Genomic DNA, 17,189 nt, shown 5'->3' on the forward strand with positions numbered 1-17,189 from the left:
AGCACTGGCAAATAATCCAGTAATTTATACTATCACATGGCAGCAACTTGAGTATCACTTTTTAAAGAGTAAAAGCTGCTGTTTTTTTTTCTTTTTCAGTGAAATGATGGCATTGAGATAGCAGCAGGTTTGCATTATGCTACAAACCTGCGATTATGCATGCTGATGGTCAAGTAGCAGCACAGCACTGCATGTACGTGTGTCAGGTGTAAAATAACAAGTCACTCTTGACACAAGCCATTTTTTTCCACTTCTTTCTTTTTTCTTTTCTTTTTTTTTTTTTTCAAAAGTAGATATGGTGTGTTGTCTGCACTGATAACAGTTACTGTAAAGTTTGAGTCTGTGTAGGTGGTGACACCTAACTCTGGCCCATCTACCACCAAAGTCGTGGTGCCTTTGAGTGCCTGGGCTGACCCACCAGGAGACCTGCAAGTCTTAGTTTTTACATGGCGTTGATGATGAACTGGGTGATCTTTTGTGGATATAGTGCTACATTCCGTGGAATGTTGAAGCTGTAAAGTAACATAGAACTAATTTACTAAACACTATAGGCTTAACTGGGTGATTTTAAAAAAGAAAAATTGATACATGTGCCATTGATATTTCTATATTAATTGCTTTATATAAATAGCTGGCCAACTTGTCACTGTGTTTATGTCTGTCTATATCATGGATGCTGAAGCTAGCCTTGATTCCTTTTATGCCTTTTGTATGGTGGGCAGCAAACTTTTTTTTTTTTTTTTTTAACATTTCTTGGCCAACATATCACTTTAAATAATAAGAATTAGACCAGCAACACACTTAACAGATACAGTTTGTATGACAGCGAGTCAACACCCCGCTACAGAGACCGCTTAGATATAGCTTACGCTCAAAAGAAAAATTTCACATGCACGGTTGAGAGATTTGAGGTAATCTGAAGATGAGGGTAGAATCAGAGATGACAATGAATGTGCTACAAAAATAAAACACGAAAGTCAGTTTCCTGCTTCCAGACAATAAAGCTAACTCAAATCAGAAAAGGGATTTAATTCCATGTCCACAGAGGCGATTTTTTTTTCACCTCTCTGACTCAATTTCTAAGACAAATACTTTTGCACAGTAAAATCATTTTGGTGGGGCTTTGTTTTCTGATGCTCACCTACAGTCCCTCACACCTCTTGCATGTTTCCGTTTGTCAGTGTTATTGTTTGAAGAGATTTCCATGAATAGAATAATGATCTGTGTCGATCATAGTCAGCTATGTCACGTTAGTTTACCCTGCGCCGCTGTGAGATTACAATTCACAATGCTTTTGTTTTTTTTACAAAACAACTCATCCCAGTCTAACTCTTTGTCATCTTAGTGTTTAGCTGGTGTCCATTCATTGTGTAGGTTCAAACGTCTGCTAATGCATGCCCCCCCCCTTTACACCCTGGCAGCTGTTCATTGACATCGGTGCTACCGGACTGTCAAAAAAATGCCCACGAGCACAGTTAAACCAGTTTTCACTGAATCCACACCGTCTCCAATGCTGAACACGAGGCATAATCAGCGACCTGTTCTTGGCAGCGATTGCCCATGAGAATGAGCCGCACAGTTGTCTGCTCAGGAAAAAATAAAAAGGCTGTGAAAAGCACCATGGCGACTTGTTCCTGCTATGTGCTGCAGATCTTACAGGAAACGTTGGCCGCTGTGGTTGGACGGTCAGTGGTCTGTGGGCTGCGTGTGAACTGAAGACATGCCTGTTTTAGTACCACTCTGTCAGCAATGGGTGCATGCAAATCTGCCGAAAGCGAGAACAATGTGCGCCAGATGACGGATTTGCTTTTAAATCCCCCCACCCTTCAAGCCAAGAGCAGCGAATGATCTTGATCTGAATATTTCTTACCTGCTTGCCCACCCCACCCCCTCCCTCCCAGATTGAACTTTTTAAATGTTGTTATAAATAAAAAAAATTCTCACATTCTGCGTAATCTTCCTTTAATTTTGTGTCTGAGTGATTTGAATGTCACGCTGCCAGTTTTTCTGGCTACATTTCACGCCAAATGGGAGAGCCAGGGTCTATTACAATTCACAGCATGACAGAAACCGACACATAGGAAGAATTGATGGGAGCGAAACATGCCTCACATACTGATAATAACACACTTTGGCAGGGAAACTGTTATAATTACTGAGAGAACTGTGAAGTGCTGCAGCTGCGGCAGTGAGAAAGGAGTCCATGATTTCCTCTTGTGGATAGAAATTTAAATTAGAAGAGGTTGAATGGGTATTCCCTGTGAATATCCAATTGGAAGCTATTTCTAGATTAACTACACCAGCTCTAAAGAAATTGCAGGGGTTATGATGACTCACAACCTTCAGGCATTTCTTTTATTAATGGTGCATAATTCAAAGTTGGTTATTTTTAATCCAACCCAGACCTTATGTGTTAAATTGGAGGAAGTGACTGCAGCAGCACAATCAAAAATATGTTAATACATGTTTTTGTTGTTGTTGTTTTACATAAACTCTAAACCTGCAATAGCCTACATATACGTAATGAATCAAGGTTCCACCAGGGGGCAGTCTATACCCGCTAAAGACTAAGGCATGGCACTTCATAAACGAGGAAGGCTTCACAAGACTGTTATTATATTTTATTTTTCTCATTATAATCTCAGTCCCAAACTGATCACGTCCACGAAAATAGGGTCAGCGTGAGATTCTCCAATACAGAGGCGTTAATACAAGAAGATGAATGTAGATGTCTTTGAACAATAATAAGGGGGAAAAAAGCATCTGTGCAGCAGAAGTGAGGTATATTTCCTGCCGACGTCCTCTGCATAGGAAACAGACAGATAAAAAGAGGTTTCACTGGCTTCAGTGAGGTTCTGTAATGCAGCTCAGCGTCGACATCAAAGCCCATTACATTTGAAGAATGCCACAGCTTTTCTCTACTAAATTGATCCATCGGCTTGCGCTGACTCCCCGCTTGTGTATGACTGAGTAAGGATGACAGGCGTTTTGTAGGAGTTATCGCAAAGGGGAGAACTCGCTGTGACTCTGTGCGTGCTAGTATTTCTGCTGTTAAGAGAACCAACATTTCTTGACGGGGAAAAGAGAATCCCCTGGATATTTTGGTTAAATTATAATATATAAAAGTTGGAATTTTCTGTTAGGTAAGGGTCTCGGTGCAAGGCGACAGATAGAGGTAAAGTTAAGGCCCCGAGAAACAATATTGATACAAACAAGTTTGTATGCGCACGACTACTTAATAATTATCCCCCATGATTGTGGAACAACCCGCAGGGGCTTCTACTAAAATAGACATAGCCAGACAATATGGAACAAGAGCAGAAAAAGAGCATCAGAGAACGCATGCATGCTTTTGTTGTCCTGGGAACAAAACCCAGCCTGGAAAACCAACATGTCAAGAGCAGGATTATCAATTAGGAAGTAAAGAAACTTTCTCTTTGAAGAGAAAAGCATTTTTGTGTACCTTACACAGCATGAAAGACAACACGCAGGGAGCTAATTCCTTCAGATATAAGTGCAGTGAATTGAAGCAGCTTGAAGGGGAGTGGGAGATAGAGGAAAAAGAGCTCAAATTTGTGTGTGTTTGTGTTTTCTTGCTGTAAGATTAGTTTTTTAGTGTGTGTGTGTGTGTGTACTCATGCTCTCTTGTCGGGCTGAAGCTGATAAACCTAGCTTGTTTCTGTCTTTGTATAATCCTCTTGAGTGTCTACACGATGACAAACCCATGAGTACGCTGTTGTGTGTCAGTGGCTGCGAGAGCCAAGGTAAACATATTGGCTACCACCCTCCCCCAAGGCACATATTAAATACTTTGGTGGAGAGAAACACAAGATTTAAAAAATAAAAGAACAAGCGAGAGACAGCCTGGAAAGGAGCATCACGTCATAAGGTTAACCAGCCACACTCTGCTTTCTACGACACCTTATGAGTCAAGGCCTAAACTTGTGATTTGTGATAAGAACGAGAGAATTTGACTTTGGATGTTGTATGTGTGGATGCTAACATGTCAAAAAAATAAAGATGGATTAGGTACCCCTCGGTGCCACTACATCTCTAAGGAAACACTGGCTCAGATTGAGTTGGTTTTATTGTTACGTGTTCTTTACATACTGCACAGGGAAAAAAAATACAATCCAAATGAAGCAGATTGGGATCACCTGCTGGCAGATGAAGGACAGGAGAAACAGGAAATGGTTGGGGCACCACAGGAGATGTGATGTCATGGAACTGGCTCACTGATTTGTAGAGCTAATGCCCACAGAGTCACACACCTGGCTGTGGGGCTGCTTTTGTATGGTCTGCATGCACGGCGCGTTGCTGGTGTACGAGAACAAAGAAAAGGGAGAGCTGAATATAATAACAAGAGGTTGTTCTAGGAATTAGTAGGAATATGAATGTGTCCGTGGTTGAGTTTCCACCGGCATTATGTGAATAGATGTTCAGAATTGTATTTGAGGGTCAAAGGCCAGCTGCTTGCTCCAAGATAAGGTTAATGACTGTTTTTGTGGAAGCTACTGGGAAGCTGGGCTACACTGTGTTTTTACTATACCAGCATGAGCATGTCAGAGGAAGTTCAGCCCAGCTTGACTACTCTGCTGTGTGGATGTTTAAAATTCCTGGACTCTTTAAAGAATGCATTTGATGAACTGGCCACTAACATTTAAATATTAATTTTGACACCCAAGTATATATCAATAAACCTCTTTTTTGATGACCATTAGAATAGTTTAAAGAGGCACAGACCACCCTCGCTAACTGATGCACATCCAGTCATTTTATTTAATAAGCAGGCCTGAAATATGACAAAAACCGCAGAGAAAAGAGCTGCAGTGGTGACTCTTGGTCAGCTTTCAAGGGGTAAAGAGTTGAACCTTGCCTGTACAAACTTTCGATGTATAGCCAGACACTGTTCAAACCCTCATTACTTTATATTATAGATTAGATTAAAGAATAATATAGGAACAGATTCGAGATTCATGTGTCACAAGAGAAAAAGGCATTTCTCTGTGCAATGAAATTCTTTCTTTGCTGTCCACCCACAGATGGCGATTAATATATACAATAGAATGACGATTGGATTTAAAAATGATTCATAAGAAACATAATATTCCTATTTGATTGAAGGTTGTTGCTATAAACTCCATGCTTAAATTTTCTTCCATTATCTGGTTAACCTAAAATACACAAAACAGCCATGTGCATTATATCAAAATTGTTTATTGTGAGGACTTTGAAGGAATGTAATAGATGGACATCCAAGTGTCACTAAATAAGTGTGTGCTGAACATGCAAAGTTTCAGCCACTTCAATGATCTCAGTCTGGCATGCACTCAAGGCTGTGTTCAGTTCAAACAGATTGAAGTTGGATATATCCCTACCTTGATTATAGTACAGTAAAGACATTTGTGTTTGGTCGATTATTTCTTTGTTGCAACAATGCTTCTTGGCAATAAATCTTACACAGTTGGAAATCCCTTTTATGTCCCCTTAAATGGTGTCAGATCTATAAGGAAAATACATTTGTGGGTTGAACAGCAGAGTTTAGTGTGTGAGTTGTACCCATGAAAAACTTGCCAGATCTTCTCTGCCAGTGCCAAACAGCTTAGTCTGTTCTTGAATCTTATTGTGAGCTTCTGGTACACCAGGTGCTGATAATCAGGTGCCCAATTGGATTTTGATTAGCTGCACCTGTGAGCATGGACCCTGCTGCAGCGGTCAGTCGGTGTCTGCTCCAAGCATGACACGTTTGATTGATCTGGATAGTGCCCATGCCATAGAGCAACTTCACTACTTATTTGGGGTGAGGCCTAGTACAGTCTCCAAGTTGGAGTGCCAAGTTCCATATAACGGTGCAAATCAGAAACAGGCTACGAAGTGGGGATCTCAAGAAGATGACACCAGCAAAAGACTGTTTCCTTACCCTACCAGCACATGTAAAGCGTAGGTAGTCTTCTACAGATTTCTAAGTCAAGGTTTGCGGCATGATATGGCCGACGGCTCTCTACACAGACAATCCAGATTGACTGCACACAGCGAATCTCTGGTTTCATATGACTGCCAAGAGGCCTGCCATGACTTCCTTTATCATCAGAACTGATTGTGCTTCATGCACACTGGAATCTGAATGTGTGGGGTAACTTTATGTTCATAAAGTAGTCCTGATTTTGCCTACAGCAATATGAGTGTAGGGTCAAAGTGTGGAGAAGACGCGGAGAACACTATGCTGATTGCTGTACTGATAGGGTAATAGCCTTTGTTGGAGGCAGTATGATGGTGTGGGATGGCATAGCTCTCACTGGAAAAACAAGACTTGTCATCACTGGAGGCAATCTCAGTGCTGGCAGATATTGAGCTGAGATTCTGCAACCAATCCCATAATCTCCACAGTGAGGGGAAAAAACTCAGACACTACTTCCAGAATTTGGGACTTGAGAGGATAGAATGGCCTACCTGTAGTCCTGAACTAAACCCCACTGAACACTTGTGAGATCAGCTTGGTCGTGCTGTTCATTCCAGAGTGACCAACATAACCACACTGGCTGTCTTGCGACAAACGCTGGTTCAAGAATGGGATGCCATCGCCCGGCAGTGTGTGACCAAGGTGGTGACCAGCATGAGGAGGAGATGCCTGGCTGTTGTGAATGTGTATGATTCTTCCACATGTTACTGAGACCCCAGTTTGTTACATTAATAAACTGTTAAATTACCAGTATATCTGTATATTGTTTCTTCAGACTTCAATGATTCAATCCAATACATGACAACAAACAAGAGTCAATAGCAAAACAAGCTGTTTGGCATTGGGAGAGAAGATTTGGCAAGTTTTTCATGGGTACAACTCGCATACTAAACTCTGCTGCCCAACTGATAAATGTATTTCCCTTTAAATGTGACATCATTTAAAGAAAGAATCAACCAAACACAAATTTCTTTCATTTCTGTTCCAAATTTATTTGTGAAATTTATTTCATTCTGTTTATATTTTATTCTATTTAACATTTGTGTGAGGTTTTTAATCATAATTCTGATATGTGCTCAGGTGACAGCTAAATATTAGTACTGGGTTTTAAGCTATTGGAAACTTAAGCTAAATTATCCAGTTTTCCAGCTTAGTTAAAGCAGTCCAGTCTGCTACACCGCTGCCTTTTATTCATATATCGGCTCTCATATTACATTACATTATAATTAACATTCAGCTTTCAGCTGTCCTTCTTTGCTGCTAACCTAGTGCTAACAACTGAGCTAAAAGCTTTACGTAGCATCTCACATTCTGGTAAATGAGGGAGTTATTATTCATCTTTGATGGATTCAGCTTTATGTGGAGCGTTCACCGTTTGAATCCATATCCTCCATCTCATCTGTTTGGATTTTGACTTCAGAGAAGTGAAATATGACACCTACTATGAGGATATCTGCTGACAGACTTGCATGTTCCAGACAGCAATATTTTCTCCTGTCCTGAAAGCTCGACAGTGTTCTGGTTGTTCTGGTTGCTAATGTAGGATTAGGAGAAGCTTAGGTTCATTGCTCTCCAGTCTCTGTTCCCGGAACCACGACCCATTGCCTGTTTATCTGTTCTTAGTTGCAAGCACCGGATTCCAATCACGGCTTTCTCGTTATATTTAGTATCACTGAGTATTGAGTTCTGTGTAATAAAGTTTTCATGTCCAAGCCACGTTAACTCTGCATTTTGGGTCTACCCTCTCCCTCCGGCGTCTCCGCCATAACAGCCCATGCATTAACAGCACTTAAACCGTATTTAAAAAACAATCCTCTGAGAAACAAGTTCCAAAGGCACTATGAAGCAGAACAAAAGTCAGACTGGGATCACAAGGCTTAGCTTTCAGTGAAGGCAAAAGACAGATATTTCTGCTTAAAGAAGTGTCAGGATGGTAGGAGACTTATGGGAGAGATAACGTTTGACTAACGACCATCTGAATAATGAAAAACAGTGTGACAGATCATATCTACAACAAGGTCCAAGACAATGGAGGGGATAATGATCACCATAAAGATGAGGAAAGGAAGAAAGAAGTTGCTATACTTCTGACTTAGAAAAGACAGCCGTGGGGGGAAAAAGTGATTTGGCAACCACTTTGATATAACAGATACAGACATTGGTTTATATTATCAAAAAATACACGCATGATCGATTTGATTATTCTATTTGATCCCATCACCTCGTGGTCATAATTTAACCAGCTACAAGACGCCATGACGTGATCACAGGAAAGCATTCCCAACCCCCGCAGAATTTGGAAGTTAAGCTTGTTGCAAAGGAGAGATGTCTCTGGGAGATAAAGGAACGTCTAAACAGGAATGGCAAAAGGCAAAGCCCTCAGTCGATGTGAACGTATTTACTGTTGAGCCTTCAGGTCTTATCTTATCAGTAAGTCCCGTAACAAGTCTTGTGACAATATGCAACAGCACAACGAGGTGAAACGTCAGATGTGATGAAATGGAAATGAAGGGGAAAAACAGTAGTGTTTTAGTAAAGAGTTGGCACCTACAGGTTACCATGAAACAATGGCTAACTGCTCAGACAGTTAGGCAGGGAGTTTCTGAGAATTTTATGTTTAGTTGCCATGGAGGTAAAGCTGTTAACCATGGTTTGTGTTACACTGATAATATTCTCAGTGAGTATTTCTTAATTAGAAATCACTGCTGGAAGCAAACATCCTGTGTATTCAGGCACAATATTTAAAGTGTGTTCATACAAATATATTAGTGTCTCTAACTCTGCATCCTTCTATTAGTCTGTTTATTCAGCTGCTTATATCATCTCTGAGGCTTCTGGCAAAACATAGTGTAGCTGCCGTCATAGGCAACTCTCGCATTTAAGTTCATTTTATTAGATATGTAAGGTTGAAACAATTAGTAGTTGAAATATTAAGAAATAAATCAATAGTAATTCATGTTTTGTTCATTGGATTTATATGTTTAAATGTGTTATTTTTACTAATTGTGCAATTAGATAGGAACCTTTTCTATAGTTCCGTCTGTTGTTGCTAAGAGGGTATTTTTGGCTGGCACACTCAGCAAGCTAATTGAGACGAGCCACGAGGTTTGCACGTCCACAGTAAGATAGTAAATAGTAAGATAAATAAAAGAGTGCCTTTTTTGGACCTCCCCACGATGTAAGGATTAAAGTTTTATTCCCTTTGAGTGAGGCCAATGAGGTAAATGTTTTCTTTTGTTTATTTTCATTGTATGTAAATATGCTAGTGTTGCGTGATATTCTAGTGCAATTACCGCAGTGCGAGGTGTAATGTGTATTTTATTGATTGTTTTGTTGGAATGTTTCGCCATATATAATGCTTAGGGGCTTTATTAAGAATATTCATTTAAGTTTGTATTTCTTTTTAGTTCTGAGGGCATTGTATCGGCTGTGGTTGGACATCATTACAAGTTAAGGCATGTCGAAGAATCCTCCTGTCCGAAATAAATGTCAGTTAAAACACAAGGAACAAGTTGAGCTTTATTACGACTCGAGGGGAGTAACAGTCAGAACTCAGCCTGCTTCGTGCTGGAGGAGAGAGAAGGAGAAAGAGGTCTGCCGAGCGGGAGCGGAGCTGAGCCGAGCGGGAGCGGAGCTGAGCCGAGCCGAGCCGACAGCGCGCCGGGTCACGTGATTAAGCTCGCGTCTCTCTCAAGCATCAAAGACGCTCAAACACACACACAGACATCTCATAAAGCAACCAGAGTCCAGCGGTGCAGCTTGGTTAAGCTACAAAGAAGTAACACGTTTATACAAGTTAAATGTGGAGAGTAGATTTCTTTAGCTCATCTTAAAGGGACTCTGTCAAGCAATGAAAGTGGAAGTGTGGTGGTTTGGAGTAAAAGTTTAAGCTCATGTTATTGTTGTTTATGCTAAGTAACTGTAATTAAGGTACGTTTAAGTTGATTATAAGGGTTTGCTTATTTTAAGACTGCATTAGATATTTAAAGGTCACATTATAGTATTTTGTTTGACATTGAAGGTTATTTTCTGTTTTACTACAAGTGAAGAGCAATTTACTATTTTGGTTTAAGAGTTTGTGACATATGTTTAAGTTGACTCTTTAAAGTAAAGCAATTTAAGGTCCTAGGTGCTTCATAAGGTGACTATTCACGTATTTAAGTTGACCTAGGTGACTTGAGTGTAGTACAATACCTTTGACTGTCTGTGACATGGAGCAAGAAGGCTGTGACACTGAAGCTGTGGAGCAGCAAGAAGCTTTTGAAGAGCAAGAAAGTTTGCCAGAACCATGCACAAGTAAAGCTACTAAAGAAGGAAGTTTGAGGAAAAGTCAAAGAGTTAAGAAGTTCACTGAAAGGGGCCAAGCACTACATGATGAAAAGGTGAACAAGCTTCAAGCTCGCTTCAAAGTCAGTTATGAAATGTGGAAAGTTGTTGCAAAACAAGGCAAAAAGGCACTTGAAGAACCTGTTAGTGCAAAACTTAAAGAGCTTATCGGCCGAGTTGAACATACCTCGGCAGAAGTGAAACAAGTTTATGATGAACTGCGCAATCATGAAACTCCTGATGCAGACACTCGCCGCAGAGTGGACACCTGTGATGCGGTTTCTCAAAAGATGATAAAGCTAGCTCAAGAAAAATTAGCAGCAGAAGAAGACGAAGAACTTTCTGAGAGATTGGTTCACTGGAGTGATATAGGATCAGCATTCAATTCTGCCGCCTCTCAAAGATCCAAAGGTTCGAATAGCAGGCAATCAAGAAGCTCAAGTAAGTTGTCTGTAAAGAGGCAAGAAGCAGCTGCAGAGCTTGCGGCTACTGAAGCAACTCTGAAGATTATGGAGGAATTGGAAAGTGAAAGAAAGGCACTTGAAATCCTTGAAGCAGAGAATGCTGAGAAACAGAAGGCCTTAGAGCAAAAGCGAAGAGAGCTTGAAAGGCTAGAAACAGTAAAGAGAATGAATGCTGCTAAAGCACGTTTGAAAGTGTACAATGACGAAGGAAGCTCAGATGAAGAAATATCAGACCTTCTGCACGAAAGGAGCAAACGGAGAAATGTCACAGCTAAACCGATGAATCAGTTTGCACATTCGCAACTTAATGCAAATGCAGAGCCGTTTGATATGCCACAAGCCAACTTAAGGTCACAACCAAGAGAAAGCAAACAGGAAGATAGTACCACAACATTGGCCCAAGCTCTAGCTGAGTCCATTCACATAAGTCGCCTACCAGTACCAGAACCTACAGTCTTCAACGGAGATCCTCTCAAGTACAAGGATTGGAAAATGTCGTTTCAAATGCTGATAGACAGAAAGAACATCCCAGTGAATGAAAAGATTTACTATCTTCACAAGTATGTTGGAGGACCGGCGAGAAAGGCTGTTGAGAGTTATTTTCTGTTGGGAACAGAGCGTGCTTATTACTCAGCATGGAACATTTTGGAGGAAAGATATGGAAGTTCATTTGTAATCACCAAAGCTTTCAGAGATAAGTTGACATCATGGCCAAGGATTGGGAACAAGGATAGCATTGAACTTCGAGAATTTTCAGATTTTCTCAGAGGATGTGAAGCGGCCATGCTTCAGGTTAAAGGTCTTGAAGTTTTGAATGACTGCAATGAGAATCAGAGAATGCTAAGCAAGCTACCTGATTGGTTGTCAGCAAGATGGAATCGAAAGGTCATTGAAATTGAAGAACAAGATGGTTCCTTTCCAACATTTAGCCACTTTGTTGACTTCATTGCGAGAGAAGCCAAGATTGCGTGCAATCCAGTAACATCGCTTCATGCACTCAAAGCAGGTGACTCAGAGAAAATGAAATCTTTCAAGACAAGAAGTGTTGGAGCAAAGGTGCTAGTGAGTGCTGCAGAAGAGACGTCCAACACAAAAAAATGTGTGTTTTGTGAAAACTCAAATCATAGCATTCACACATGTAGGAAGTTTATGGACAAGGTCTTGAGTGAAAGAGTCAAATTTGTGCAAACTAAGGGACTGTGCTTTGGATGTCTAGGCTTTGGACACCAATCAAAGAAATGTGAAAGGAGAAAGATGTGTGACACATGTAAAGGGAAACACCCGACATGTTTGCATGAGGAACGAGACAAAACCTCAAAGAAAAGGAAAGAAAAGGAAAGTGACAAGGAACCACAAATGAAAGAGATGGAAGGCAATAAAGAGAGTAGAGAAACCAAACCCAAGGAAGCACCAAGTGAAGCAATATCAAACCGTGTGATTCAAAGTGACAGAAGTAATCTCACATCTACAATCATTCCAGTTTGGTTATCCACAACAAGCAATCCTGAACATGAGATTCTTCTCTATGCTCTTCTTGATAGCCAAAGTGACACGACATTCGTCTTGAAGGAAAAGGCAGATGCTCTGGATGCAGAGAAGGAATGTGTGCAGTTAAAGCTCTCGACAATGTCTTCTAAAGACACTTTAGTACCAAGTCAAAGGCTGTCTGGGTTACAGGTCAGAGGTTTCTCTTCTTCAAGGAGAATTCCTCTTCCTGTGACATACACAAGAGAGTTTATTCCTGCGAATTTGAGTCATATTCCCACACAAAGGACAGCAAGAGCGTGGCCACACTTAGAGCACCTGGCTGAAGAAATCGCTCCACTGATTGAATGTGACGTAGGCCTGCTCATTGGTTACAATTGTTCACAAGTGTTGGTACCCAGAGAAGTTGTGGCGGGAAAAGATAATGAACCTTTTGCCCAAAGAACAGACCTTGGCTGGACAATAGTTGGAGGAGCTAATCCATGTGTTGACTATGGGGATGCCATAGGATGTAGCCACAAGATCATTGTCAAGGAAGTGACACCCAATCAGTCAGCTGAGCAGTTGGTCAAAGAAGTGCAATACGTCTGTCGCACACAAGTCAAAGAGGTGGTCACATCTGCAGATGTAATTAAAGTGCTCGAGTCCGACTTCAATGAAAGAAAGGTGGAAGATTCACACTTCTCACAAGAAGATTTAAGGTTCATCTCCATAATGGAAGAAGGAGTGAAGATGAAAGCAGATGGACACTGTGAGTTACCTTTGCCATTTAAGGAAGACAGACCAAGTCTGGCAAACAACCGGAGCTGTGCAGAACACAGACTCAAAAATTTGAAGAGAAGATTTGAGAAGGACAAGCAATACCACAAAGACTACACAGAGTTCATGAGAGAGACTATAGAGCGTGGTGATGCAGAAAGAGTTCCCTCTGTAGACCTGGACAAAGGCCCTGCCTGGTACATTCCACACCATGGAGTGTATCATCCTCAAAAGCCTGGCAAAATAAGAGTGGTGTTTGATTGTTCAGCAAAGTACGGAGGGGTGTCCTTGAACGACTACCTGCTTACAGGGCCAGAGTTAACCAACTCTCTAGTGGGGGTCCTGTGCCGATTTCGAAAAGGTCCAGTTGCAGTGATGTGCGACATTGAGCGCATGTTTCATCAATTCAGAGTCAGAGAAGAAGATCAAAATTACTTTCGCTTCTTGTGGTGGGACAATGGAGACTTCAACTCTACTCCATCTGTCTATCGCATGCGCGTACACTTGTTTGGAGCTGCTTCTTCCCCTGCCTGTGCGAACTTTGGTCTCAAGTATATTGCTGCACAAGGTCAAGGCAAGTTCAGTGAAGCTACCATAAGATTCATTGAGCGAAATTTTTATGTGGACGATGGTCTTATCAGTTTCCACTCAGAAGAAGAGGCAATTCGTTTGGTGAAGGAAGCAAAGGAACTTTGCAGCACAGGAGGCTTGCGACTTCACAAGTTTGTTTCAAACAGTAAGCAAGTGCTTAATTCGCTACCGGAAGAAGATTGTGCAGAAACAGTAAGAAAGGACTTGTCACTGGGCGAGCAACAAATTGAAAGAGCCCTAGGTGTCAAATGGTGCATCGACTCGGATTATTTCCAGTTTCGAGTAGTTGTGAACGAGCAGCCACTTTCCAGAAGAGGAGTGTTGTCCACAGTAGCCTCTATTTACGATCCACTTGGCTTTGTGGCACCTTTTGTTCTACTTGGGAAGCAGATACTACAGCAAATGTGTCGAAAGAAAGCAGATTGGGACGAACCACTCACAAGCGATCTGAAGTCACGGTGGGAGTCCTGGTTGTTGGATCTAAAAAATCTAGCAGATGTCAAAATTGACAGATGTTACGTGCCAAAAGATTTTCAAACGGTTCAGAAGTACGAGCTTCACCATTTCTCAGACGCAAGTGTTTCAGGGTATGGTGTTTGTACGTACCTGAGAGCTGTCAGTGAAGCAGGACAAGTCCACTGCGCTCTTGTCTTTGCCAAGTCCAGAGTAGCACCCACGAAGGTTACTACGGTGCCACGATTGGAGCTGTCTGCAGCAGTTGTAGCAGTGCGGATTAGTGACATGCTCAAAGCAGAGTTGGAGCTAGAAGATGCTCAAGAATTCTTCTGGACAGATTCTCAAGTTGTCTTGGGATATATCAACAACGATGCGAGACGTTTCCATGTTTTCGTTGCAAATCGCATTCAGCGTATTAAGGAAAGCACTCAACCGATGCAATGGAAGTTTGTGGTATCAGATCTCAATCCAGCAGATCATGCCTCGCGTGGACTGAAGGCCAAAGACCTCATTACCTCCAACTGGTTTAGTGGTCCAAGTTTTCTTTGGCAAGAGAAACTTCCCCACGAAGAAGTCACGGTGGGGAAACTTGATGCAGAGGATCCAGAAGTACGCAAAGTTGTTGTACTCCATACAACTACAGAAACAAATTCTTTGGCAGAACGTTTTCTGAAATTCTCCAGTTGGTCAAGGTTGGTCAAAGCTATGGCAAGACTTCTCAGATTTGTGAAAGAGTTTAAGGGCTTGGAAAGGAGAAGCAATAAAGCCACTAACCTTGAAGAAAGGACAGAAGCCGAGCTTAAAGTCATATCCATTGTACAAAGATCAATCTTCTGCAAGGAAATCAAGGCACTTCAAACGCGAAAGGATCTACCCAAGGACAGAACAAATAGACTCTATCGACTCGATCCCTTCCTGGATGAGAAGGGTGTTCTTAGAGTGGGAGGTAGATTAGAGCGTTCTACATTGCAGCCACACGTCAAGCACCCGGTCATCTTACCAAAGACTTGCCATATCGCAAAGTTACTGATTGATCACTATCATCAGCGGGTGAAACATCAAGGACGGGGCATGACGATAAATGAGCTGAGATCGAACGGAATATGGATACTAGGATGCAGTCAAGCAGTATCATCCTTTATCTACAACTGTATTAAGTGCAGGAAATTCAGACGTCGAGGAGAAGAGCAAAAGATGGCAAACCTACCAAGTGAGAGAATGGAGACCACCCCTCCCTTCACGTATTGTGGGATGGATTGTTTCGGCCCATTCTACATTAAAGAAGGAAGAAAAGAACTGAAGCGTTACGGGCTTCTGTTTACCTGTCTATGCTCTCGTGCGGTGCACATAGAGCTGCTTGATGATATGTCAACCGACGCTTTTCTAAACTCACTGCGTTCTTTCATCGCTTTGCGTGGGAATGTACGTCAATTGCAATCAGATCAAGGCACCAATTTTGTTGGAGCCAGACGTGAGTTTCTGGAAGCAGTAAAGGAAATGGATCAGGAAAGTTTGAAACAGCTAGGCTGTGAGTTTGTGATGAATCCTCCCTCTGCCAGTCATATGGGTGGAGCCTGGGAAAGGCAAATTCGTACGATCCGAAGTGTATTGACAACCATTCTGGATCAGTCATCCAGATCATTAGACAGTTCATCTCTAAGAACCTATCTTTATGAAGTGATGGCGATAGTTAACAGCAGACCTATCACCCCACATTTACTCAACGATCCTACTGGACCTCAGCCACTTACACCTAATCTTCTGTTGACCATGAAGTCGTCAGTAATACTGCCACCACCAGGAGACTTTGTAAAGGAAGATTTGTATCTTCGCAAAAGATGGCGTAGAGTCCAGTACTTGGCCAATGACTTTTGGCACAGATGGAAGAAAGAGTACTTGTTGAGCCTACAACAAAGACAAAAGTGGCACAAAACAAACAGAAATGCAAAGATCAATGACATAGTGATCGTACAAGATGACCAAGCATCAAGAAACGACTGGAAGTTGGCCAAAGTTGTTGCCATACACCCGAGTGAAGATGGATGTATACGCAAAGTACAACTGTTAATGAGTGACTCATTGTTAGATGACCATGGAAAGAGACTGAGTAAACCAGTTCTACTTGACAGACCTATACACAAGACTGTGACACTATTAGAAGCAGATTAGTTTACATTTCATAAGTTCATAGGTGGAAATCACAAGTGATTTGGTGGGAGTGTAGCTGCCGTCATAGGCAACTCTCGCATTTAAGTTCATTTTATTAGATATGTAAGGTTGAAACAATTAGTAGTTGAAATATTAAGAAATAAATCAATAGTAATTCATGTTTTGTTCATTGGATTTATATGTTTAAATGTGTTATTTTTACTAATTGTGCAATTAGATAGGAACCTTTTCTATAGTTCCGTCTGTTGTTGCTAAGAGGGTATTTTTGGCTGGCACACTCAGCAAGCTAATTGAGACGAGCCACGAGGTTTGCACGTCCACAGTAAGATAGTAAATAGTAAGATAAATAAAAGAGTGCCTTTTTTGGACCTCCCCACGATGTAAGGATTAAAGTTTTATTCCCTTTGAGTGAGGCCAATGAGGTAAATGTTTTCTTTTGTTTATTTTCATTGTATGTAAATATGCTAGTGTTGCGTGATATTCTAGTGCAATTACCGCAGTGCGAGGTGTAATGTGTATTTTATTGATTGTTTTGTTGGAATGTTTCGCCATATATAATGCTTAGGGGCTTTATTAAGAATATTCATTTAAGTTTGTATTTCTTTTTAGTTCTGAGGGCATTGTATCGGCTGTGGTTGGACATCATTACAAGTTAAGGCATGTCGAAGAATCCTCCTGTCCGAAATAAATGTCAGTTAAAACACAAGGAACAAGTTGAGCTTTATTACGACTCGAGGGGAGTAACACATAGTGTAAGAACACAGAAGCGGTTTCTTTAATAGAATATGAAAGAAAAAGGTCCAATGTGACACCAAGACTGCTTTAAAAACCAAAGTGTCATCAGTCTAAGTAGTAATGCCTTAAAGATGAGACATGATCCATCTTAATGCTGAGGGACAGTAGCCTGGACCACTACGATCTACGGCTGCGTCTGTCTTGGTTTCAACAGTGTGGCCCACACTGTTAAAACCAAGACAGAT

General features: G+C 41.3%; 1 protein-coding gene across 2 annotated transcripts; it reads left to right on the top strand.

Moving 5' to 3' along the window:
• Nucleotides 1-8,814: 8,814 nt before the first annotated feature.
• Nucleotides 8,815-16,945, top strand: LOC113034346 (uncharacterized). Of its 2 annotated transcripts, none has more exons than XR_003274160.1 (2): nucleotides 8,815-16,631; nucleotides 16,819-16,945. XR_003274160.1 is itself a non-coding variant. In XM_026188829.1 (2 exons), the coding sequence occupies exon 2, from the start codon at nucleotides 10,171-10,173 to the stop codon at nucleotides 16,207-16,209; it is 6,039 nt and encodes a 2,012-aa protein (XP_026044614.1). In that variant the 5' UTR covers nucleotides 8,815-9,179; nucleotides 9,367-10,170; the 3' UTR covers nucleotides 16,210-16,945. The 2 variants fall into 2 exon arrangements, 1 of the variants encoding a protein (XP_026044614.1); XM_026188829.1 differs by having other exon boundaries at nucleotides 8,815-9,179; nucleotides 9,367-16,945.
• Nucleotides 16,946-17,189: the final 244 nt, after the last annotated feature.

Source organism: Astatotilapia calliptera, chromosome 2, assembly GCF_900246225.1.
Source record: "Astatotilapia calliptera chromosome 2, fAstCal1.2, whole genome shotgun sequence".
Classification (NCBI taxonomy): Eukaryota; Metazoa; Chordata; class Actinopteri; order Cichliformes; family Cichlidae; genus Astatotilapia; species Astatotilapia calliptera.